The sequence below is a fragment of the Paralichthys olivaceus genome, chromosome 5, assembly GCF_024713975.1.
Source record: "Paralichthys olivaceus isolate ysfri-2021 chromosome 5, ASM2471397v2, whole genome shotgun sequence".
NCBI lineage: Eukaryota > Metazoa > Chordata > Actinopteri > Pleuronectiformes > Paralichthyidae > Paralichthys > Paralichthys olivaceus.
This window is the reverse complement of record NC_091097.1, coordinates 482,501-506,176: the sequence shown is the minus strand read 5'-3', so window position 1 is coordinate 506,176 and position 23,676 is coordinate 482,501. Positions and strand designations below refer to the sequence as shown.

Sequence of the window (23,676 nt, the reverse complement as noted above, 5' to 3'; positions counted from 1 at the left end):
CAAACACGTTTTACGTTTCTTTCAAACCCTGAACTCAACACGGACGTCACAGACATGAAAAGTCAAAAACTAAATGCTACTTTGTACGATTTTTTCAAGACTTGATTGTGTTTCCTGAATCTTTTGACGAGTCTGACGTCACAGAACGAGTCCGAGCGTTGAGAACGAGTCATCACAACGTCAGAGAAGACAAACCTACACTACGACCAATATCGTGATAAACCTTTTGCTCCAATGTGACGAACTTCACTTTTAAGTGGAACATCAGAGCTCAAGTTTCCAAAACTAAAACACCACCAGCGCCACAGAAACTTCTCCCAGCGCTCGAGGTGAACGAGGAGTGAAGCGGTTCAGGTGTCTCACCATGATGATGTCACCGGCTCGGATGTTGAGGGCGGTGGGATCGTGGAGGTTCCAGTAATCCTTCAGGGCCCTGACCTGCAAAACCCCCGTCGCATCTGTGCAGGAAACATCTGGAGTTACATCAGACTGAGATGACGACATGAACTCTGTTTCTCTGATGCAGTGATGGAGTGAACACATCAGGACGGCAAATAACAAACAGCTCGCAGAGAATCGAGCCACTGATTCTAACAAAAAGGAGAAAATGTAAAGTTTTATAAATCAGCGAGAAATAAAACGAGTGTGTTTGGACCTCGGAGCAGCTGCTTGATGTCCTTGCTGGCGTGTGAGGTGGTGAATTGATTGACGATGTCCAGCGCCGTCTGGTTGTAGGTGTTTCGGATGTTGACGTCCACTCCGGCCTGAGGGGACGAGACAGGACCAAAACATGGAACATGTTCAGAACTCGTCTTGTGTCTCTGATGTTTTTAACATCTATTTAATTCTTTGGTTCATGTCCCATCTGCTAACATGGAGGAGTTTATGATCTATACTGCAGCCAGCCACCAGGGGGCGATCCAGATGTTTTGGGAGCTGTCATGTCGTCCATCTTTACTTACAGTCACTGGTCCAGACTGAAAAGCAACACCTGTGGACGGCAGCTGTTACCATAGCAACAGTGATGAGTTACCTGTGAGGCTGAAACTCCGTCAGGTGGAAATGTACTTCGTTAACTTGGGCAAGTATTTTAAAACTGTAGTATTCTACACATCATTTTGTTGAGTTGTGATTTGTGTCGTATGTAACAGGAGACGGTTTAGGAAACACGTATGTGTCGAGATGAACACGTGATGAACACGTGATGAACACGTGATGAACACGTGATGAACTCACATCCAGCAGCAGTCGCACCACCTCCGTTTTTCCGTACAGAGAAGCTTCATGTAACGCCGTACCAGACTTGGTGGTTTTATTGATGTCGATACCGGCTTTCAGCAACAGCCTGAAACACACACACACACACACACACACACACACACACACACACACACACACACACACACACACACACACACAGACACACACACACACACATACACACAGACACACACACACACACACACACACACACACACACACACATAAACTTTGTCCTCAGGAGTTTTTGTCTCAAGTCGTCTTCAATCAGCTGATGTTCATTTATCAATTCATCCATTAACAGTCAAACAGACCAGGTTGGGGGGGTCATGGTGGCGGCTGCTGTCTCACCGTATGATGTCTTTATGACCATTGCGGGCGGCGAGGTGCAGCGGCGTGGTGAAGGCTGAGTCTGTCGGCTCCTTCCTCTCTCCTTCCAACAACGCCACCACCATGTTACTGCTCAGCAGCAGCTGGGCCACCTGAGAGGAAGAAGAGGAGGAGGAGGAGGAGGAAGACGAGGAGGAGGATTGTTAGTGATCGTCCTCTGCTGCTGGACACACGGCAGCTCCGTCCTCAAAAAAACCCACAACTGAAACACATGTCACATGACCAGTCAGACGAAACCACAGCAACAGCGATGATGAGGTGAAACACTACGCGCTCACCTTGACTCTTCCGAACTCACAGGCCAAGTCCAGAGGCGTCTTCTTGGCCTTGTTGACCAGACACGGGTTCGACTGATGCTGCAGCAACATCTCCGACTGAAACAGACACACACGTTGTTTTCATTCATTTCACATGGCAATGTAATGTAACTGTAGTGTTTGCATGTGTGTGTGTGTGTGAAACTAGAATGTGCATCTCCACCAACCAGTCAAGGTTCAGTTTAAGTCGAATCCATTTATAATTTGTAAAATGTGTTTTTAGTTTATGAAGGATTAGATTTGGTCATAATGCAGAGACAGACGTCTGTCTCTGGAGACAGACGTCTGTCTCCAGAGACACTTTCCAGCTCTTCAGGTTGGACCCTGAGGTGTTCCCAGGCCTGATGGGATATGTAGTCCGGCTCAGAGAGTTCTGGATCTACCTCTGGGTGAACCTCCACAGAAAGGATGGAGCGTCCTGATGACCCAACTGTCTCCACGACATACTGAGCCGTTGAATGGAATTCTTGTAGTTATGACCAAAACCTTTGACGAGGACACGTCTCCACCTCTCACCATCAAATTCTAATCAGTTCATCTTTCAAGTTTGTATTAAAGCTGAAACAGTTTCCACAAGCTGCTCCTGAGATATCGTGTTCACAAGAGACGGACGACCCAGAAACACAATCCAGCAGAACAAACAAACTCTGATCTGGTTTTCAGACTTGATCCTGATGTTAGAACGTGTGGACGCGGAAAACTGATTTGAGTTCAGTTCACCTACTTTCATTCTAATCCTGGAAAACAACAGACTGTAGGAGACAGGAGTCATGGTGAGATCTGATCTCAGGATTAACACACACACACACACACACACACACACACTTAAACAGGGTCACTGGTAATCACCAAAAAATCTGATCACAGCAAATCTACTCAACACCTCCTCATCACGTCTGACTCACACACACAATGTGACACAATCACACTTTGCTACACAACTACCTCACACAAACACAACTACCTCACACAACACAACTACCTCATCCTTATCAGATGTGACTTCCTGTGAAACGGGAAAAATGAAACTCAGGCTAAAGCCTTGTGACGTTCACACAGTGGAGTCTCGGATGATGCGTTAACAGAAGAGGGCCTCCAGGGGGCGCTCAAAGCGTGGCAGCAGTGTAAGGCTGCAGAAGGTTTCTTTGAATGGGATGAAGGACATTTACAATCTAAACTTTACCTCCTCACATTTTCCTCTGAGCAGAAATCACCAGATCAGATTCTTTTTCTTTCCTCTGAACGTCACATGTGGTGAATTGAGTCAGTGACCTGATCTGGGACATACCGATGAGGAAACTCACCACTTCATCGTGTCCGTACTGAGCAGCCAGGTGGAGCGGGATGTGTCCGTCCAGGGAGACGCCGTTGACTGAAGCTCCGGAGCGAAGCAGCATCAGGACGGACTCAGCTTTCCCCTGCCATGCTGCATAATGCAGTGGACGCATTCCTGCACCGGTCACAACACACACTTCAACACACACTTCAACACACACTTCAACACACACTTCAACACAACTTACACCTTAACACACCGAAAAATATTAGATTCAGTCAAAGTATAAAACACGCTGACGCAACAAAGATCTCTTTTGATACTCGTCGTCTTTAGCTTCATGAAAATATATTTGTCCTGTGTCATTTTAAATGTTAATATCAACTGAAGTGTAAGAAAAAGAATATTATAAAGAAACTTTATTGATCTCAAACAACACATATTTATTATTTATATTCTTACTACCATGATTCTACCAACTGGTTTTATTTTATCAATGGTGTTTATTGACTTTTAATCCTGATTTCAATTCTGCCATGTGAAGCCCTCTGTACCACGTCTGTACACAAACTGTTACACAAATAAAGCTTGACTCAAACACACTTCAGTAAACTGTGTGTGTGTCTGTGTGTGTGTGTCTGTGTGTGTGTGTGTCTAACCGTTGCTGTCCTTGACGTCGACGGTGGCCTGAGCCTCCAGCAGAGCAGACAGCAGCTGTGACGTCCCTGTGAGAGCAGCGTGGTGCAGGGCGGAAAACCTGAGAGAAGGAGCGAGAGAGAGGGGTCAAAGGTCACAGAGAGTGAGAGAGAGAGAGAGAGAGACACTGAGGCTACATTCAAACTAAAACGTCCACACTACTCTAAATCTTTCCTGCCTCGAAAACAGAGACTTTCAGAAACTCTGCTCGCCACGTTTAGTTTGAAAACTCCAGGGCAGAGTGACCCCTAGTGGCAGAGAATTACACTTTGTGTGTTTAGAGGAGAACAGTGAAGGAGTGAGAGCAGTGAGCGCAACAGAGGAGGGATTCAAACCCAGCAAAACACACGAGGGAGAAGATGTGGGGTGTTAAACACATCCACAAAGTTTTACCATCCTCAGCAGCTGTTCCTACAGTTGTGAAAAATCCAGTGCAACATCAACGGTGACATGAACAAGTCGTAGTAGTTTTCCATGAGTCATAGTTAACTTGTGTCTGCAGGTCGACCCTGACTCAGCAGCAGTCACCTGACTCTCCCTCCTGTTCACTGGCACAGCCGCGCATCACTCACACGTTAATAACTCACATAAATGAGGAGAATTCGCTGCAGCTCCGGCTCGTTTCTAGACAGTTTATTGTTTTTCATGCTCCTGCTTCATATTAAACTCAGAACAAGCTCCACAGTGTTCACATCCCAGCTCATCCCCCACATGTGAAGCACAGACAGGAGAGGAAATAAAGCCACGGGCGACATGAGGAGGTCTGTAAATAAAAAAACAGGCAGAGACATTAGAGGAAGAAAGGAAGAAATGAATAAAGAGAGGAGGAGAGGGGAGGGGGGGGGGGGGTTGTGCCTCCTTTCTTTCTGTTGCGTAAAGTGAGCGATAGCATTCATGTGGGCACGGTGAGCCACAGCGCTGAGGGCGGCTCCAGCAGTAATGGATGGATTACTGAGAGAGGTTACAAAGAGCAGGAGAGAGAGAAAAGAGAAACAGCTGGTCTGTCGGGGGGGTCTCAGTCGCTGCAGCGAGTTGTAGTAGTGACATAATTAGTGTGAACAGGAGAACAGAGTCTGAACACCACTAATGATGACACAGGAGGAGGAGGAGGAGGAGCAGTGATGGAGACTCGACGTTTCACTTCACACAAACCTTTGTTTGGATCAAATCCTTGATTTAATCCGATGTTGTATCATCTTTGTTCACAGGCTTCAGATCTTATCACTGACAGAAATAAAGACAACTGGAGCTGAAGTCAAAAGGAATTCTCATTTGAAGTACTAATACTTAGTTACTATACTTAAGTACATTTTCAGGTATCTGTTTGTTACTTGAGTATTTATTGTTCTGATGACTTTTCATCTTAGAACTTTATTCTCCTCAGTTTTTCAAAACAGACTTGTTATTTTCGTTTTAATGTGTTTGGGCAGAATGATGCGTTGTCCTCAGCTTCACCTGAGGAGGAACAGAACAAGAGGGATCAACAGAGACAAATGTCCTCGGTGGACATTAGAGGTCCAGCGTGTAATAATGAGCTTTATTGGCAGAAAAAGAATAAAACTTCAGAAGTTTGTTAGAGTTGTTGGCTCCTGTCGAGGCTCTTGGGAGCTGTGATGTCATTCACCCCCCCCCCCACTGTGACCTCACCACTCATCACCCCAAAAGCAGAGAGAGCGCTGTCTCCACGGAGACCCTGACCTCCCTCCACCTTCCTCACCCCCCTCCACAGTGTCACCCCTGCAGACTGGAATGTTCTGTGTCGGTATCAAATGCAACAAATGACATTCCCACTGATAGCGTCACATTCCTGCAGAGGCCCGACCAATCACAGAGCTCCAACTCTTCCTCTGACTGCAGAACACACAACATGTCTACACAACATATCTACACAACATGTCTACACAACATGTCTACACAACATGCCTGTCTGAAGGATCTCATGGGGGGGTCTCTACACTTAATAGAGAAGCAGCTCTTCATTGATGTGTTGGCAGAATTTTAAGTTGCCAATGGAATGAGATCAGATCGTTTGAACGAGGTGTCCCACCAGGATCCATTTCAGGTCCCCTGGTATTTACACTACACACAGTATTAACTGAGGCTCATAACGTCCTGAGTACCATCTGCTCGTCTGTAAAGTACAGTCTGCTGAAAAGATACCAGACTTTTTTAACACATCTAAATCTTGTTCCTACGACGGAGGCCTGTAGGAACTGGTGGAGTTTCTCTCCCTCTGGATCTAAAATCTTATCTGATCGTTTGTTGAGAGTCGACCAAACATTTCCTCCTCAGGTTCTTACACAAAGTCCTGATACTGAGGCTCAGTGGAGCTGATGAGACAAAACCTCCAGTGTTTGTTTAATCACACTGAAGTTTAATTTAACAAGATGCTGCACAGTCCTCGTTTACCAGGAGACAGACTGATCTTCTCATATTCACCATCTAACATGACGCAGAGACTCAGATTCAGACTTGATTCTGTATAAAACCACAAAGAAGATAAACTGTGTGTGTCTACATCCTGGTTCTCACTCTCGGTCAGTGCATGAGTCCAGATGGAGAGATTTACAGCCTCAGAGTGACCTGGTGATTTACAGGAGGATCTTTATGACAGCAGGTCGGAGCAGGTTTAACTTGGTGAATTTTAAGAATCAGACACGGATCCGTGCACACTCTCCCTCAGACTGTGACATAATCACCATGTTGGGTTTATTGTTTCTTTCAGTTTCTTTCGTAACAGCATGACGTATTTATATTTTTAGACTAGAGAAATAATCACCACATGTAATGACTTGTGTTCATGCTCAGAGTAGTAGTAAGTTTAACCCGGGGAGCGTTAATGGTGGCGTGGACCTTTCAGATGGATTCTGTTTGGAAACTGAACGTGTTTCTGTCGCGGCAGCCGCTCGGTTCCTTTTCCCTCCTCACGTGTGACGGCTGCTGGCAGCTCGGGTCTCTCCGCCCGAACAAAAGGGCTCGAGCTCCCACCACCACAGCGCTTCACAGACCCATTCCAGCTCTGCTCTCCATGGAAACACATCAGAACGTTGAGCCAACAGGCCGCCGGAGAATCAAACACTAATTTGTCTCATGGGGACTCAGAAAAAGAGCCTCCTGTATTCTCAGTGTGTGTTTGTCTCTCACACACATACATCAGCATGCATGAGGACAAAGTCAGTGATGAATGAGCGTCTGCACAAACACCAACACGCCCTTAATAACACTGATTCGTGCGACAGGTCTGGGCTGATTTTACCTCCACGCCCTCCTCGGTCTGTCTGTCCGTCTGCAGGTCCAAACACAGACCAACCTGCCGTCACCGCTCTGACTGCGTCTGCACAAACTTTCACTGTGATCTCAGCCTGAGGAATAAATACCAGGCCGCAGGTCTGGAGCTGCACTTGGAGAGGAGGGGCTGCGGATGCTGCGGATCATCAGTGTAATTAATCTGCAGCGGAGGATCGGTGATGAAATGTAAAACTATCTGGAGGAAAGTATGTCCACAGAGCTGGATGCCTTCCTCTCAGGAAACATCTCCTCAGTTCTTCTTCTCTGAATCATCCTCAGTGTCACAGGTTGATTTATTCACAGAGTTCTGCTGCTCGACCACAGAACTCCGGAGGACTTAATGATCACATGACACGTTGTGTAGACATGTTGTGTAGACATGTTGTGTAGACATGTTGTGTAGTCATGTTGTGTAGACATGTTGTGTAGTCATGTTGTGTAGTCATGTTGTGTGGACATGTTGTGTAGTCATGTTGTGTGGACATGTTGTGTAGACATGTTGTGTAGTCATGTTGTGTGGACATGTTGTGTAGACATGTTGTGTAGACACGTTGTGTAGACATGTTGTGTAGACATGTTGTGTGGTTATGTTGTGTAGTCATGTTGTGTAGTCATGTTGTGTAGTCGTGTTGTGTAGTCATGTTGTGTGGTTATGTTGTGTAGACATGTTGTGTAGACATGTTGTGTAGACATGTTGTGTGGTCATGTTGTGTAGTCATGTTGTGTGGTTATGTTGTGTAGACATGTTGTGTAGACATGTTGTGTAGACATGTTGTGTAGTCATGTTGTGTAGACATGTTGTGTAGTCATGTTGTGTAGTCATGTTGTGTAGACATGTTGTGTAGTCATGTTGTGTAGACATGTTGTGTAGTCGTGTTGTGTAGACATGTTGTGTAGTCGTGTTGTGTAGATATGTTGTGTAGTCATGTTGTGTGGTTATGTTGTGTAGACATGTTGTGTGGTTATGTTGTGTAGACATGTTGTGTAGACATGTTGTGTGGTCATGTTGTGTAGACATGTTGTGTAGACATGTTGTGTGGTCATGTTGTGTAGACATGTTGTGTAGACATGTTGTGTGGACATGTTGTGTGGTTATGTTGTGTAGACATGTTGTGTAGACATGTTGTGTGGTTATGTTGTGTAGACATGTTGTGTGGTTATGTTGTGTAGACATGTTGTGTAGACATGTTGTGTAGACATGTTGTGTGGTCATGTTGTGTAGACATGTTGTGTAGACATGTTGTGTAGACATGTTGTGTAGACATGTTGTGTGGTCATGTTGTGTAGACATGTTGTGTAGACATGTTGTGTGGTCATGTTGTGTAGTCATGTTGTGTAGTCATGTTGTGTAGACATGTTGTGTAGACATGTTGTGTAGACATGTTGTGTAGTCATGTTGTGTAGTCATGTTGTGTAGACATGTTGTGTAGTCATGTTGTCCTGACATGTTGTGTAGTCATGTTGTGTAGTCAGTGTGTGTAGCAGATTGTCGACTCGTTCACAACAACAGGAGCATGTGGGTAACGAGGGGTGGAGCCTGTAGAGCAGCAGGAGGCGGGACATGGCGTCTAAACTGTGTAAAGATCAGTGTTGTTGTTTACAGCTCGTCCACACGGCGTCGGCCCTCATCACCAAAACATCTGGAACCTCCTCGTCTGTCCACGTGGACGTCTTCGTCTTCTACGTGTGCGGAGGTTGAATTGAGAAACTAAACATGATTTTAACATAATTATTTCCGACTGTTTTAAGACCTGACATCAACAGAGCCGACGAGCGGAGCGGACACTGGAGGATTATGGGAAGTTGTGTTTAAATGCAGCGGAGCTTCATCTGAGCAGCGCTGATGAATAATGAAAAACCTTTTCCTGCCTGAGATCCACATCCCCACGGAGGTTATTAGCTCCAGCACACACACACACACAGACACACACAGACACACACAGACACACACACACACACACACAGACACAGACACACACACACACACACACACACACACACACACACACAGACTGTTTAACTTGCCCACATTGTTCTTGTCTCGTCACTTTCACCACAAGTGTCCCACAGACCTGAACCATGAGTCATTAATTAACAAAGACTTAATCTGCAACAGCTGAGGATTTATATACAGTCAGTGTCTTTATATACAGTCAGTGTCTTTATATACAGTCAGTGATCATCTTTATATACAGTCAGTGTCTTTATATACAGTCAGTGATCGTCTTTATATACAGTCAGTGATCGTCTTTATATACAGTCAGTGATCATCTTTATATACAGTCAGTGATCATCTTTATATACAGTCAGTGATGATCTTTATATACAGTCAGTGATCGTCTTTATATACAGTCAGTGATCATCTTTATATACAGTCAGTGATCATCTTTATATACAGTCAGTGATCGTCTTTATATACAGTCAGTGATGGTCTTTATATACAGTCAGTGATGGTCTTTATATACAGTCAGTGATCGTCTTTATATACAGTCAGTGATCATCTTTATATACAGTCAGTGATCATCTTTATATACAGTCAGTGATCATCTTTATATACAGTCAGTGATGGTCTTTATATACAGTCAGTGATGGTCTTTATATACAGTCAGTGATGGTATATATTAAGTCATCCACGCTCTTTGTAAACACTCTCTAATTGGTTGGACCACTTCTCTGACCCTTGACCTCTGAGGGCCCAACAAAGGGGTCCAACACTTGACGGCAGCTCAGGACTGACGTGTTGGTCAAATGTCTTTCTGCTCGTCGTCTCTTTGAGGTTTTGTCACAACAACATTAAACTTAAATCATGTTTAGTTGTTGCTTGTTCTCAGTTCTGTGACAGGATATTGGCCCTGGTGTTTAATTCAGTGACGTGACCAACTGAGAATTTAAAAAACGTTGAGACAAAAAAAACAGCTGGAGACGTGTTGTAGCGGGACAGCTCGGAGTCAGGAGGGAGGGACGACTCAGAGGACGGAGGGAGGGACGACTCAGAGCCAGGAGGGAGGGACGACTCAGAGGATGGAGGGAGGGACGACTCAGAGGATGGAGGGAGGGACGACTCAGAGGACGGAGGGAGGGACGACTCAGAGGCCGGATCAGTGAGTATTTAAAATAGAAAACTTTTAACAAAGAGAAATATTAATGAGGAGAGACTTCACTTCCTTCATCTTCTGCTTCTTCCAGGCTAACAAGCTCCGAGGGGGAAATTTAACCAGTCAGACTGACGAGGTAACGGGGGGGAACACACGGGGGCCGAGGCTCTGGGTTCAAACACCAGGGGGCGTCTTCTGATCTGAGAGTCTGAAGCTTCATGTGTTGGTTTCATAGTTTCATCTGATCTGTTAGTTTTGGTTTCACAAAGACTTTTGTCTGACACACGTACGTCCTGTCATCATCACCTACGTGGGCGGAGTCTACCTATACTTGACTCTGATTGGTTTGTAGATGGCGTTTGACGTGGGTGTGTTGTCAGTTGAGGGGTAGTAGGTCTGGTCTGGACCGTGGTCTGAGAAACGTGATATTTAGATTCAGACCAAACTGAAAAGTGTGAAGTTCTGAAACAAACCAGGTGTGAACGAGTCCAGAATCTGCTGACTCATCTGAACAGAACCAGTCACGGAGATTTCCTTCACTGCAGAGTGGAAACAGTTTTATAGAAGCAGTGGGAGCAGTCTAACGACTGGACACAGAGCAGCATTGTGCTGACTTCATCACTCACCCGTCTGAGTCCTGGTAGTTCACGTTCAGTCTCTTGGTCGAGCCCAGCAGCTCTAGAAAACACAAAACAACACAGAATGAATGAGTGATTATTTTATGATACTGCTCCTTCCACAGGTTTATTCAACCCAACTCTGATCGTTTGTCAGGAGGATACAGAAAACTACTGAACGTGTTCCCACAAACCTTTGTGGGACAACAAGTAGTGTCTCCGCTGCAGTCGGTTGCTTAGCAACAGAAACTCCTCTGAAGGAGGAGCAGTGATGGTGAAGAGTCAGAGCAGAGACGAGGGGGAGCTGTTCCTGACAGGAAGTGTTGGCGACGCTTTGTGTTCACCGCTGGTACTCGAGTCATGTGACTGATGAGAACCAATCAGAAGAGGACGTGGGCGTCACCGTTTCCTAAAGTCTCAGTTTGTGTTCAGACTAAAACACAAAACCAGAGTTTTCAAAATAAAACAAGATCGGCAGCGTTTCAGTGATACGTTAAAATGAAAACGTAGTTGTGAGGATGTAGCCTCGGTGTCAGGAGGGTGAGAGTTTATTCAACGGATGGAGACACCTGAGCGTACATTCTCCTCGGTCTCTCTCCGTGGGACCTCCTGAGAAAGCCTCATTAGCCTCTGACCCTGGTTTGACCTCCTGGGCCGGGTCAGAGGATCCTTCGCCACCAAGATCCTGAGGAGTAAAACTCAGCAGCTCTTTGATCCGCAGCCAGACAAAGACTCCCTGCTTCTTCTTCTTCTTCTTCTTCTTCTTCTTCTTCTTCCCAGTAGAAGTTTCTGACCTCATCCACAGAGACGTCCAGCAGCTCCTCCTCCTGCAGCCTCAGTTTGACTCTCACTCTGTGGAATGTTGTGGCATCAGGGCTGTAAACTGCGGAGTCTCTGACAGTCCATGTTCTGTTCGGTACAGTGGCGTCCCGGCCTGAGTCTCATCAGCATGTCATTAAAACGCCACGCTCAGGAAGCTGCATCGCTCCATAGGCCACGCTGACGCTTCGGAATCATCGCACAATCACAGTTCTGTCCCTGTTGGCTGGCAGAATACATGGAGTTAACCCTGACTGCTCCATGTTAGCAGATGGGACATGGACCAAACGTTTAATAAATGTTTGTCAGAGATAGTTTCTGTTTCTTATCTCACTCATCAATTGTGACTGATTGTGAGTGTTTACTTTCAGAGGTCACAGGAGGTCAAAGGTCAGTCAGCAGGGGGCTTTGCAGGGTCGGGTGGGAAAACGACCTTAGACAGTGGATCTACCCGTGAACCGGAGACCGGCACAGAAACACACGTCTGAACCTCCACCATCACCATCACCACCACAGAATACAGAGTGTTTGAAGTGTTTAAGGTCCCGGGGAAACGCAGCAGGCTTCCCCGGGGGGGGCGGCAGCGCTGCTTTGATAATGACCTGGATTTTATAATTCATAGGAATAAATCAGCACATGAAGCGAGACATGGAAGAGAAATCCAGACACAGAGCGAACGAACAGGGGAAGCCACAAAAACTCTGGCTTCAAATCTGGCTTCTCATAACCTGAATTAGAGTCAGGAAAACAAGTCCAGGTTTCATGTGTGAGGTAAAGTAATCCAGAGACCAGGTCCACAGACCAGGTCCACAGACTAGATCTACAGCCAGAGACCAGGTCCACAGACCAGAGACCAGGTCCACAGACCAGATCTACAGCCAGAGACCAGGTCCACAGACCAGGTCCACAGACCAGGTCCACAGACTAGATCTACAGCCAGAGACCAGGTCCACAGACCAGATCTACAGCCAGAGACCAGGTCCACAGACTAGATCTACAGCCAGAGACCAGGTCCACAGACTAGATCTACAGCCAGAGACCAGGTCCACAGACCAGGTCCACAGACTAGATCTACAGCCAGAGACCAGGTCCACAGACCAGATCTACAGCCAGAGACCAGGTCCACAGACTAGATCTAAAGCCAGAGACCAGGTCCACAGACTAGATCTACAGCCAGAGACCAGGTCCACAGACTAGATCTACAGCCAGAGACCAGGTCCACAGACTAGATCTACAGCCAGAGACCAGGTCCACAGACCAGGTCTGCAGCCAGAGACCAGGTCCACAGACCAGATCTACAGACCAGATCTACAGCCAGAGACCAGGTCCACAGACCAGATCTGCAGCCAGAGACAAGATTCTGATTACTGAATTTCATGTAATTTTTTTAGCTTTTGTCCAAAGCGACTTAAAATTAGAACATTCAACACCTATGAGGGGTTCAGTATCTTGCCCAAGGACGCATCGGCGTGCACTGAGGATTGAACCGTCGACCTCCTGGTTGGAGGACAACCACGCCCTATAGCCACGGACGACTCTCGAGGTCAGAGTCAAACAGCAGCAGAGACTTAACTCATCTTATTCTGATGGTTTGGGTTAAATTAAGTTCAACGTCAGACTGAGTTTGGATGAAAACCTGATTCATGTCAAACCCTCGATGACTGACTGACAGGAAACGTTAGCAGTTGATGCTAAATGTTGTAGCTGACTTCATAAGGCCATCTTCATCTTCATCATCATCTGCTGCACATTTGTTCAAAGTTATTTTTACTGCTGTTTATGGAGCGAGGCGGAGAGGCCAGGGGCAGAGCTGCACTCGGTTTCAGCTCCACAGATTTGCAGCGACTTTGCCTCTATTATAACTTCAGCTGAAAGTCTAACGTCCAGCGGATCTTTCTGCCACAAGAATGCAGCAGGAGGAGGGTTTTTTTCTCCTGCAGGAGGAGAAGTCTCGCTGGGATCAGGCCTCAGAGTCTCAGGCTGAAAGAGAATCTGTCATAAAAAAGGAACGACTAAAATTAGACGACCGCTGCCAGTATCAAAACTATGATTACACGTCGGCAGGCTGTGCTTCACACATCTCTTTGTTTCTCAGGACTCAAGCGGCTGCAGTCAAGACGATAAACAAACAGCGCGGCGTTCTCCTCTCTTCTCGTTGTGGTGGAGCGAAGAGGCCGAGCAGCAGTTCAAGAGCTCTGGCCGAGCTCCAAACACACCGCAACCGACTCCAGTCACAAACCGTTCCCCGAAACCCAGCTGAGCACCAGCTCCGACCACTCAACAGCTACACTGCACATCACTGCTCGTCGCCTAAATATAAACAGACCGAACGCAGCTGTTGAAAAATAGAGAAAACCATGCGTGTCTTCATCTGGTTAATAAAACCGACTGATCTACACGTGGTTTCTGATGGTTTACTGCAAGATCACTTTCAATACTACGAAAACAAGTGGCCAAAAGTGTGTGGACACCAACATTCCCCTGCACCACTAGTGTTTAACCTGGTTAACTTACAAAAACAGACTTTTGGTGGTTGATCACGCTTCTGCCATGACACAGACACAAAAATGAAAAACAGAGGAACACAAATATCTCTGGTGAAGAAGTGGAGCGATTCACGAAGACAGATGACATCAAGAGTCTCGGTGATAGGAGCTCACGCCAGTGTTGATGTGAAAATAAAACCTAAATAAAATCGAATGAAATCTTGTGATCTCCACAGCAGATTAATACGTCACTTCCTGCCTCTGACTGCTGCTCCAGCTCTCCAGAGATCCTCCGCCGCACATGTCTGAAACCAGCTTTGGTTTGGACGTAGCCTCACTGTGTCACAACAATGGACGATGAAGGACATGAAGTTCATTCTTTCACATAAACTGAGAATCTATCGCCACAGGAGACACTGGCAGAAGAATCAAGGAATACAATTATTCATGTCTAATATGTAAAAAAAATAAAAGATTCAGCTGCGTCTCTGCGTCCTTCAGTCAAACTCTTCTGTGATTTGAGATTGTGGTTTGTTTGATGCAGCAGGTCTGTTTGAAGATTTGAGGTCTCGGAGGGAAACGTGGGAACCAATCAGCAGCTCTCCTCTGGCACAGGAACACAGGAAACTCTGGAAGTGTTTGTCCAACGCAGGAGTGGGACATGTTTGTCTCTTATCTGCTGACTGAATGAGGACAGGGATGTGAGGAGGAGCTCTTCTTGTATCTTATCTGTCCTCTGGAGGGACGAGGACATGGCAGAGGTTTGTCCTCCAGCTCAGACTCAGCGTCTGGACGCAGATGAACGTCACAGAGACAAAAGCTGCCCCAGATATTCTGTCACCCTTTTTCACTTTACTGTTCGATAAGTCAAAGACTAAATGATAAATCAAAAACAATCATCGACACACAAATAAATAATAATCTCACAAAACACTTTTTGTGTTGTTTTGTCGTGTTGGTTCAGACGTGTGTGTCTCATGTTGTTCACATCCTCATCCAGACCACTGGGACAGAGCAGGCCTCAAACTCAGCTGCCATCAAAAGACGTCAGCTTTAGACACGTTGTTTACATGTGAGCGCTGGGCTGCGAGGAGAAGACGGAGGTTCAGGTTGACTGAGGAGGTGACTGAAGAAGGAAGCGGTCTTATCAGCTCTGCTGCGTGTGTGTTGTCGGCATTATCGCCTCGTTCCCGCCAATGTCTCAATCTCTAGTTTCAAGTCTTCTTCAATAAAACTGATCATTTAGGGGTTAGGGTTCATTTAGTCATAACCTCTCACTTAGGCTCCACCCCCCCTGACATCACTGTGGATTGATCCTTGGTTCTGAACCATCCAGAGTTTACGATAAAATATAGAACTGATATTTGTGGAGCACTTTTCTAAACAGGGTAACGAAATGCTTCACAAAAAAAATATCCACAGCAAAAAGAAGAATGAATTATAATAAAAGAATTGAACTCAGTTCAATTATAAAGAAAAAATCATAATCATAAAAACGTAATAAGGTCAAGAGCTTCACATGTTCCCACAATGAGCAGCTCAGTTTACTTCTTTATTCTTCACATGACCAGCGACTCTTTGGTTCTTTAAATCAATGCAGACAACTTCTAAATCTAATTATGACTCATCTCTTACAGTGCTCGGTAACTTTTAGTTTTTATTTCTTATTTGTTTCTCATTTTTTTATCCGTGACTGTCAGCCATCGTCTCCAGTGAGGACGAGCACTGAAGCTGAGTGAGTGTGAAGCTGGAAACTGGAGCGTGAATTTCCATCGGAGAATAAACGAGGGAGAAAGGAAGCTCAGAAAATGAGAGGAGGTTGGTAAGTTCCACCGCATCAGTCGAGATCAGCCTGTCACTCAGTGAGTGTGTTGCTTCCCTCGGGGGGGAGGGGTGTGTTCTGCCTCTCGCTCTGTGGAACAATAACGTTGGGAAAGGAAGTGTAGAAGGGGCCCGGCTCCGAGTCCTGGCTTTGTTCCTGAGAGTTGCTCCACGCCTCGAGAGCCTCCGTCAACACAACATTACCCTGCCCCCCCCCCCACGTCCTCTGACTCCAAGTCACGGCCAGGTTACAGCTTAACGCCTCCGTCTAACACACAAGCTGCTGTCAGACCTGAACTCCTCAGGTCTCTGTATCTTCTCTGGAGGATCATGTGTGAACACTAATGTCAGAGTGAGACTAAATCCAGCAGAGCAGCCTCCACTGATTCACTGTGAGTGAGGGGGGGGGGTGACACAAACAGGAAAAGTAGAAGAAGAAAACAAATATGTCCCCGATTTGTTGCTGTTGTGAAGGCGTCTCTACAGAAAACCTCCCGATGTGTTCAACATGTGTGAAAGACAAACTCTGGATCCACTGTTTTCAGGTGGATAAATCCAGAGACACTGCGGAGCGTCTCACTCTGCAGGCTCCTGTGCAAGCAGCTAGAGAGGAGGAGGGGTTTATGACCTATGCTTCAACCTGTCACCAGGGGGCGATAGAGCTTATTTGGTTTCACTTTTGGGAGCCGTCGTCCTTCTTTGATTATGTTCTATGATGTAATCTCAGTAGCAGAGAGCACTGATGCTCAGTCGTTCATGGTTCCTGGTGAGAGAGAACAATCTGCTCGGATGTGAACAACAACTCAAAGGTTTCCATTTATTTTCCACTGAGCGTAAACGTGCTGAGCTTCACGACTCATTGAGGAGCTCCTGTCTGCTCTGTCTGCTGTCCACCAGCTTTCTGTTTGTCTCCACGCCGTCCTCTCCAGAGGACTGAGAATGAAGTGGCAGCTTCCAACAGCTTCCAGCTGCTTCCAGCTGCTTCTTCTCTGAGTCCTCATTAGTCTCTGTTGACTCTGGCCTCCTGACAAACAGCAACCAAAACACACTTGTAACCACTCGGAGCAGACGAGCACAGATTCCTCTCCGTGTTGCCAGGTAGTTTCTGGTGCTCAGTGAGTCTGTGGCTTCGCTGCTCTGTTATGCTGCTTTACATCACAGATTTAATCTTTAACAGTTTGTCCATTAAATGAGTCAAAGATTTAAAGAAGAGGAAAAAGTTTGATAAGTGCTGATAGTATGAACTGTTTCCTCCAGCGTGTTTCTCTGCTTTACATGAACTGAATATAACCCTGAAAGTAAAACGTCCTTCATCTTGGTCCAGTTGGCAGCTGAGTTTCACAGAAGAAACTCGGGGACTGGACAGATGTTTCTGTGTTCAGTCTGTTTCTGATCCACTGTTGATGTTCTCTGTGATTTGTGTAGTTAATCAGATTATCACACAGATGACAGACGTTCTGTGTGTTAAACCACATCAGTCACTGGATTCTCAGATTAAGGGTTTTTCTCTGTATTGGCCTTTGTGTTAAACAGTTAAAGCATCACACACATTTGCTGTAATATTCCAACGCTGGTCCTGACGACTTCAACTGCCAAGGTTTCAAATTCTTCAGAGCCATAATTTCACCTCCTTTTTAATCATTTGATTTCAGGAACCTCTTCACGTTCTGTGAGGGGCAGAGTCTCGGGGCAGAGTCTCGGGGCAGAGTCTCGGGGCAGAGGGTGTGTTCCTGTTTCTATCCGAACCTAAAACAAGAAGCGGCTCAGCACTCCACACTTATTGTTCAGAGGGATGTGAGCTCGGCTCCACACCCCTTCCTCCTCTGATCATAATGGACTTTCCCTCACGGCACCCAGACACCCCCACCTCCCTCCTCCGTCCTCCCTCAGCCTCGGACATGTGACCGGGGCCTGTTATGGTGCTCAGAGTGGGTGCGGCAGATCAAGCCTCCAGTTACAGTAACAGAGATAAGGTGACGTAATGACAGCAGCAGATCAAGAGTCTGAAGCTTCGTGTTTGTTCATTTGATTTGAAACTAAAACCAACAACTTTTAGTTTCACTTTGTAATTTAGGGACAAAAGAATTTTGTCTCACGAACCTACGTCCTATCGTCGTCACCTACGTGGGCGTCGTCTACCTATACATGACTCTGATTGGTTTGTCGATGGTGTCTAACGTGGGCGTGTTGTCATGGTAACATCGTGATGTGCTCCACAGTACTACAGTACTCCACAGTACTCCACAGTACTCCACAGTACTGCAGTACTCCAGACTCGTTCAAACAGGGTCCATGTCTGGGCCCTGCTGGTGAAGAGGACATCGACTGACTGCATCAGAACGTCTCCTTCTCTTGGTCCGGTGTGTCTTCAGGTTTCAACAAACTCAATTTGAAAAGATTAGAACTGATTTAAGATCCACACCACAAACAACCACTTCTTCAGCCTGAGCGACGAGGCCGTGTCAAGTCGTCTTAAATCCTCGCTGGGAAAAGAGTCCGCTGCCGTGTGATCAAATACCCATGAGGCCGCACTCTCACTGTCGCCAGCCGAAAACCCAGGAAACACTCGACGTCCGCTGTATTTCAGTGGAGTCAAATTCCAGCCTCAGAAAGGGGATAGAAGGTTTTGCCATGGGGTCCACATACCAACACCATGACATCACCACCTCCATTCTTCCCTCTGCGTTCACACTCCACGGTTCTGACAATGGCTGGCACAGACGCACTAAATGAATAAGTGAAACTTTCAGATGTGAGCCCACAGCTGCGACTCAGACGTCACGCTGAGCTGCTGCTCTCTTCTCAGGCTACGTCCACACTACGACGTCTTCACCTTCAAACTAAAACAAGCATAATCGCTTTTAATCCCCGTCCATAGGAACAGGCCTGACAACATGTCATGTGACACGGACACGTATGAACAAGAAGAGTTTCATAAATAAACCCACAGTTCTAGTGTTCTCTAAAATCCCAAATCAAGACGAGCGACTCAGACAGAGACGATTCGTGCAGAAAGTAACACATTCATTTGAATACATCACCAAGGAGGATTCTGGGTAATGTATTCAACCGAAGCGTGTGTGTAAACGTCACGTGTAAAAACCTCACAGTCACTCAGTCACGTGACCTCTGAACTGCACAGATAAAAAGAGAGAGAGCTGGTTTGAAAGAAAAACCAACCAACAGCAAACCTGGTGCACAACATCCATTACATAACTCAGCAGATAAAGGAAAAGCTGCAGCAGCCATTAGTCCGCTGCACTCACTGTCTCCCACTGTCCACACAGGACATCGCCTCAGACTACATTCATTACTCCTTCTTTTCAAAGACTAGAAAAAGAGAGGGTCTGCTTCCATGTCCGGCTGCTGTGAGCTTCCTCACAGGCAAAACACAAATCCAATTACACAGAGAAGGTGTTTATCAAGTGTCTGTATCAGTTCAGCAGACGACCCAGAGGCTGGGAGACGATTTCAAACGTGGGTTCATTCGTTCAACTCAAACTCGGCAGCAATTTATGAAGAGAATCAGCGTCAGAGTCCGAACTGGACCAACATGTTCAGAAAAGGAGACATTGAGGAGGGCGACCGAGACGGACGACACGTCTCCACTTCGTCCCTCTGAACAAAAATGAAGCTAAAATCTCTTAGATGTGACCACTGGTAACAAGGTCCCGCCCATGCACCTGCTTGACCAATCAGGAGTCAGTGTCAGCTGTCAATCATGACGTCTCAGCCTGTCATTATAAATCACTGGAACAAACATCGGTGTGATAAGAACAACTTAAAACACACAAACTCTCTGACTGTGTCGTCCCATTGAACCACAACTGAACCCTGGATATTACCCATGATCCTCTGCCACCAGAAGAGCTGCTGCTCTGTTCAGATTCTTCATGTTTTAAAGTTTCTGCTGAACACTGGAGATAAACTCTGGTTGTTAAGAACTGATCTCAGTTCAGCTTCACTCTTCAGCTGATGGAGACTCTCAGTCACTTGTTCTCTCAGGAGATGAACCCACTCAGCAGAGAGAGAGAACAGACTCAGGGAGCGAAGGAGGAAACGTTCTCCACGTGGTTTAAAGTTAATAAAGTTTTCTAGTGTTGATTTAAGAGGACTGACCTTGACTGAGGTTTTGAATGTTTCATAAAATAGTGTCGTCACACTCTAAGTTGAACTCTGAAGACAACTGAAGTCGTGGTTCATAATTTCAAACCCAGAGATGAATATAAATATTTCAGTTTTTTGTTCTTTACATTACGTCGGAGTCAGGACTCAAACCTGTGACAGCCAGTGATCCTGAAGGGCCCCTCGGTCCCAACACACACCAGAGCTTTGTTTCCCTGGTCAGAGGTATGGCCTACTTTAAAGCCTACAGTGTGTTTAGTGGCCCAATTAAACATTTAACACACCAACAGTAGAGTTGACAGACAAACACCATCAGCTCAATCACTGTCTGAAAGACTTTAACACTTGACTTCAAACCTGCCTCGGAGTTTTCCTCCTCAATATCTCCTCCGTTTATAGTTTGGTGTTTTGTGACGAGAGGACGGAAACTGAGCAGAACCTCAGCAGAGTAAGAAGTGGCTGAACAAACACTCTTCTGTATTTGCGTGACCTTTCCACGGAGCAGAGCAGAGACTCTGAAGGAAACATCCTGTTTCTGGGTTTTCCTCAGAGTGTGAACAGAGCAGAGTGTGAATCTCTGAATCTGCTCCAGTTATATATGAGGCCTGTCAAGTGACTCAGTTGTTCCCCATTTGTCAGCAGGAAACACAAGACGTTCCACAGCGAGCAAGAGATTTACTCTAAAATTACTCTACGGAGTAAGATGCACTTTTGCAAAATATGGGTCTGAGTAAATGAGTGGAGACGTTTTCCTCCCCAGAGAAAGTTAAAGTTCATCAGAGAAAACAAACACAACAGCAGCGTCATCGCGTGATGAACAGACTGATGTTGCTGTGACCGGCCGCTCCACAGGAGGTTCCAGATGTTTTGGTGATGAGGACCGAGGCCGGTGTGGACGAGCTGTAAACAACAACCCTGATCTTTACACAGCGGAGTTTAGACGTCTCCTCCGCACGACTTCTCAAAGTCTACAAATGAGCAGTACCACAGGAGATCCTGAGGGGGCAGTGACACTATAGTTCACGCGAGATGACCATCAGACACAAAGAAGAAATGAAAATAATGGTGGAACTTTGTGAGTTGGTCAGAAACTACAGACGTTGTACGAACTTTATTATCACAACCTCCTCCACCGTCACCATGTTTCCCTTCCTGTAGAAATCTTCAGAGGTGAAGGAGCTGCAGCGGGAAGAGAGGGACGATTCTGAGAGATGATTGGCTGAGCCCAGTTTGAACCCAAACTCATGAATAAGACATGAGACAGAGCGAGTGGAGCGACAGCAGACCTCCAGAGCGGCGCCCCTCCACCAACACCCCAACTCGCTGTCTAGCTTCACTTCTCAACCGTTGGCTTTTCATGGAGGGACGACAGGTTTACGAGGTCCTGCTAATGGGACAGTGATGAGCAGCCACGTCTCTCACAGACAGAGATGTTGAGAAAGACACGAGGACGTTACAGGACTCGGAGACTTTATTTCACAAAGACCAGAGTCACTGGCTTTAATTTGAGGAAATAGGTTTTTAAATATTCCTGGGTTAAATCAGTGAAGAGGATGAGACACACACACACACACACACTATTGTTAATCCTGGGCACCATCTGGGAGATCCTTGTGATTTGGGGGACAGACAAATCGTACGACCTCAAAGAGTCTGTCAACATATTCTGACATCTTTATATACAGTCAGTTGTTCTCTATATACAGTCAGTGATGGTCTTTATATACAGTCAGTGATCATCTTTATATACAGTCAGTGATGGTCTTTATATACAGTCAGTGATGGTCTTTATATACAGTCAGTGATCCTCTTTATATACAGTCAGTGATCATCTTTATATACAGTCAGTGATGGTCTTTATATACAGTCAGTGATGGTCTTTATATACAGTCAGTGATCCTCTTTATATACAGTCAGTGATCATCTTTATATACAGTCAGTGATGGTCTTTATATACAGTCAGTGATGGTCTTTATATACAGTCAGTGATCATCTTTATATACAGTCAGTGATCATCTTTATATACAGTCAGTGATCGTCTTTATATACAGTCAGTGATGGTCTTTATATACAGTCAGTGATCATCTTTATATACAGTCAGTGATGGTCTTTATATACAGTCAGTGATCATCTTTATATACAGTCAGTGATCATCTTTATATACAGTCAGTGTCTTTATATACAGTCAGTGATTATCTTTATATACAGTCAGTGATGGTCTTTATATACAGTCAGTGATCATCTTTATATACAGTCAGTGATCGTCTTTATATACAGTCAGTGATGGTCTTTATATACAGTCAGTGATGGTCTTTATATACAGTCAGTGATCCTCTTTATATACAGTCAGTGATCGTCTTTATATACAGTCAGTGATCCTCTTTATATACAGTCAGTGATCATCTTTATATACAGTCAGTGATCATCTTTATATACAGTCAGTGATCATCTTTATATACAGTCAGTGATGGTCTTTATATACAGTCAGTGATGGTCTTTATATACAGTCAGTGATCATCTTTATATACAGTCAGTGATCATCTTTATATACAGTCACAATCAGATATAACCTCAGCATCACTTACTGTTTCTGTTGCTCTTCAGTTTGCTCAGCAGTTTCTGGGTGGACGTCAGGTCTCCGCTCTTCACCGCCTGTAGCAGGTCCTGCTCCTTCCCCATGTTTCCACCTCCTCCTCTTCAAACCGGCTTCGTTTTAAAATCCCGCCGCCTCCTCAGAGCGCCATGCTGAGCGCCGGAGACGTGGACCTGCCTCAGGTGAGACGCTCCACTTCCTGCCTGTGACGCTCAGCCAGGAAACACCGGCTGTGCTGCTAAAGTCCTCAGTGATGTTCCCTCAGAGTCCGCAGAGGAACGCTAAACTTCCTGGTCCGACTTTTCTTCTTCTTCTAGTTTGGGCGTCGGGGGGGTGATGTGTTCAGGACTGAGAGGAAGAAGAAACGAGAACAAAGATCAGTTCATCTGAGTGAGAACTCTTCATCACACTGAACCACTCCTCATCCTCACACAGGTCAGCAGAGGTAGACTTCAGATAGACACAGTACAACTACAGTGAACTACAGTGAAACTACAGTTAATCACAGTACAACTACAGTTAATCACAGTACAACTACAGTTAATCACAGTACAACTACAGTGAACTACAGTAAAACTACAGTTAATCACAGTACATCTACAGTGAACTACAGTAAAACTACAGTTAATCACAGTACAACTACAGTGAACTACAGTAAAACTACAGTTAATCACAGTACAACTACAGTTAATCACAGTACATCTACAGTGAACTACAGTAAAACTACAGTTAATCACAGTACAACTACAGTTAATCACAGTACAACTACAGTTAATCACAGTACAACTACAGTGAACTACAGTAAAACTACAGTTAATCACAGTACAACTACAGTTAATCACAGTACATCTACAGTGAACTACAGTAAAACTACAGTTAATCACAGTACAACT

The 23,676-nt window shown here is 45.6% G+C and overlaps 1 protein-coding gene across 10 annotated transcripts in view; it reads right to left on the bottom strand.

Moving 5' to 3' along the window:
- Nucleotides 1–23,676, bottom strand: part of LOC109645663 (caskin-2-like) — a 35,438-nt gene that overhangs the window by 10,329 nt on the left and 1,433 nt on the right. For 8 of the 10 annotated variants that reach the window (XM_069525464.1, XM_069525462.1, XM_069525465.1 and 5 more), the window contains exons 2-10: nt 22,776–23,131; nt 10,949–11,000; nt 3,903–4,000; nt 3,272–3,417; nt 1,929–2,024; nt 1,612–1,742; nt 1,237–1,345; nt 656–764; nt 364–458 (exon numbers count right to left, since the gene is read on the bottom strand). In XM_069525464.1, coding sequence (XP_069381565.1) covers nt 364–458; nt 656–764; nt 1,237–1,345; nt 1,612–1,742; nt 1,929–2,024; nt 3,272–3,417; nt 3,903–4,000; nt 10,949–11,000; nt 22,776–22,869 — 930 coding nt within the window. In that variant the 5' untranslated portion in view covers nt 22,870–23,131. Of the gene's footprint in view, nt 1–363; nt 459–655; nt 765–1,236; nt 1,346–1,611; nt 1,743–1,928; nt 2,025–3,271; nt 3,418–3,902; nt 4,001–4,526; nt 4,703–10,948; nt 11,001–11,133; nt 12,522–22,775; nt 23,132–23,676 lie in introns of those variants that run through there. The other 2 variants (XM_069525467.1, XM_069525472.1) reach the window with 2 other exon arrangements.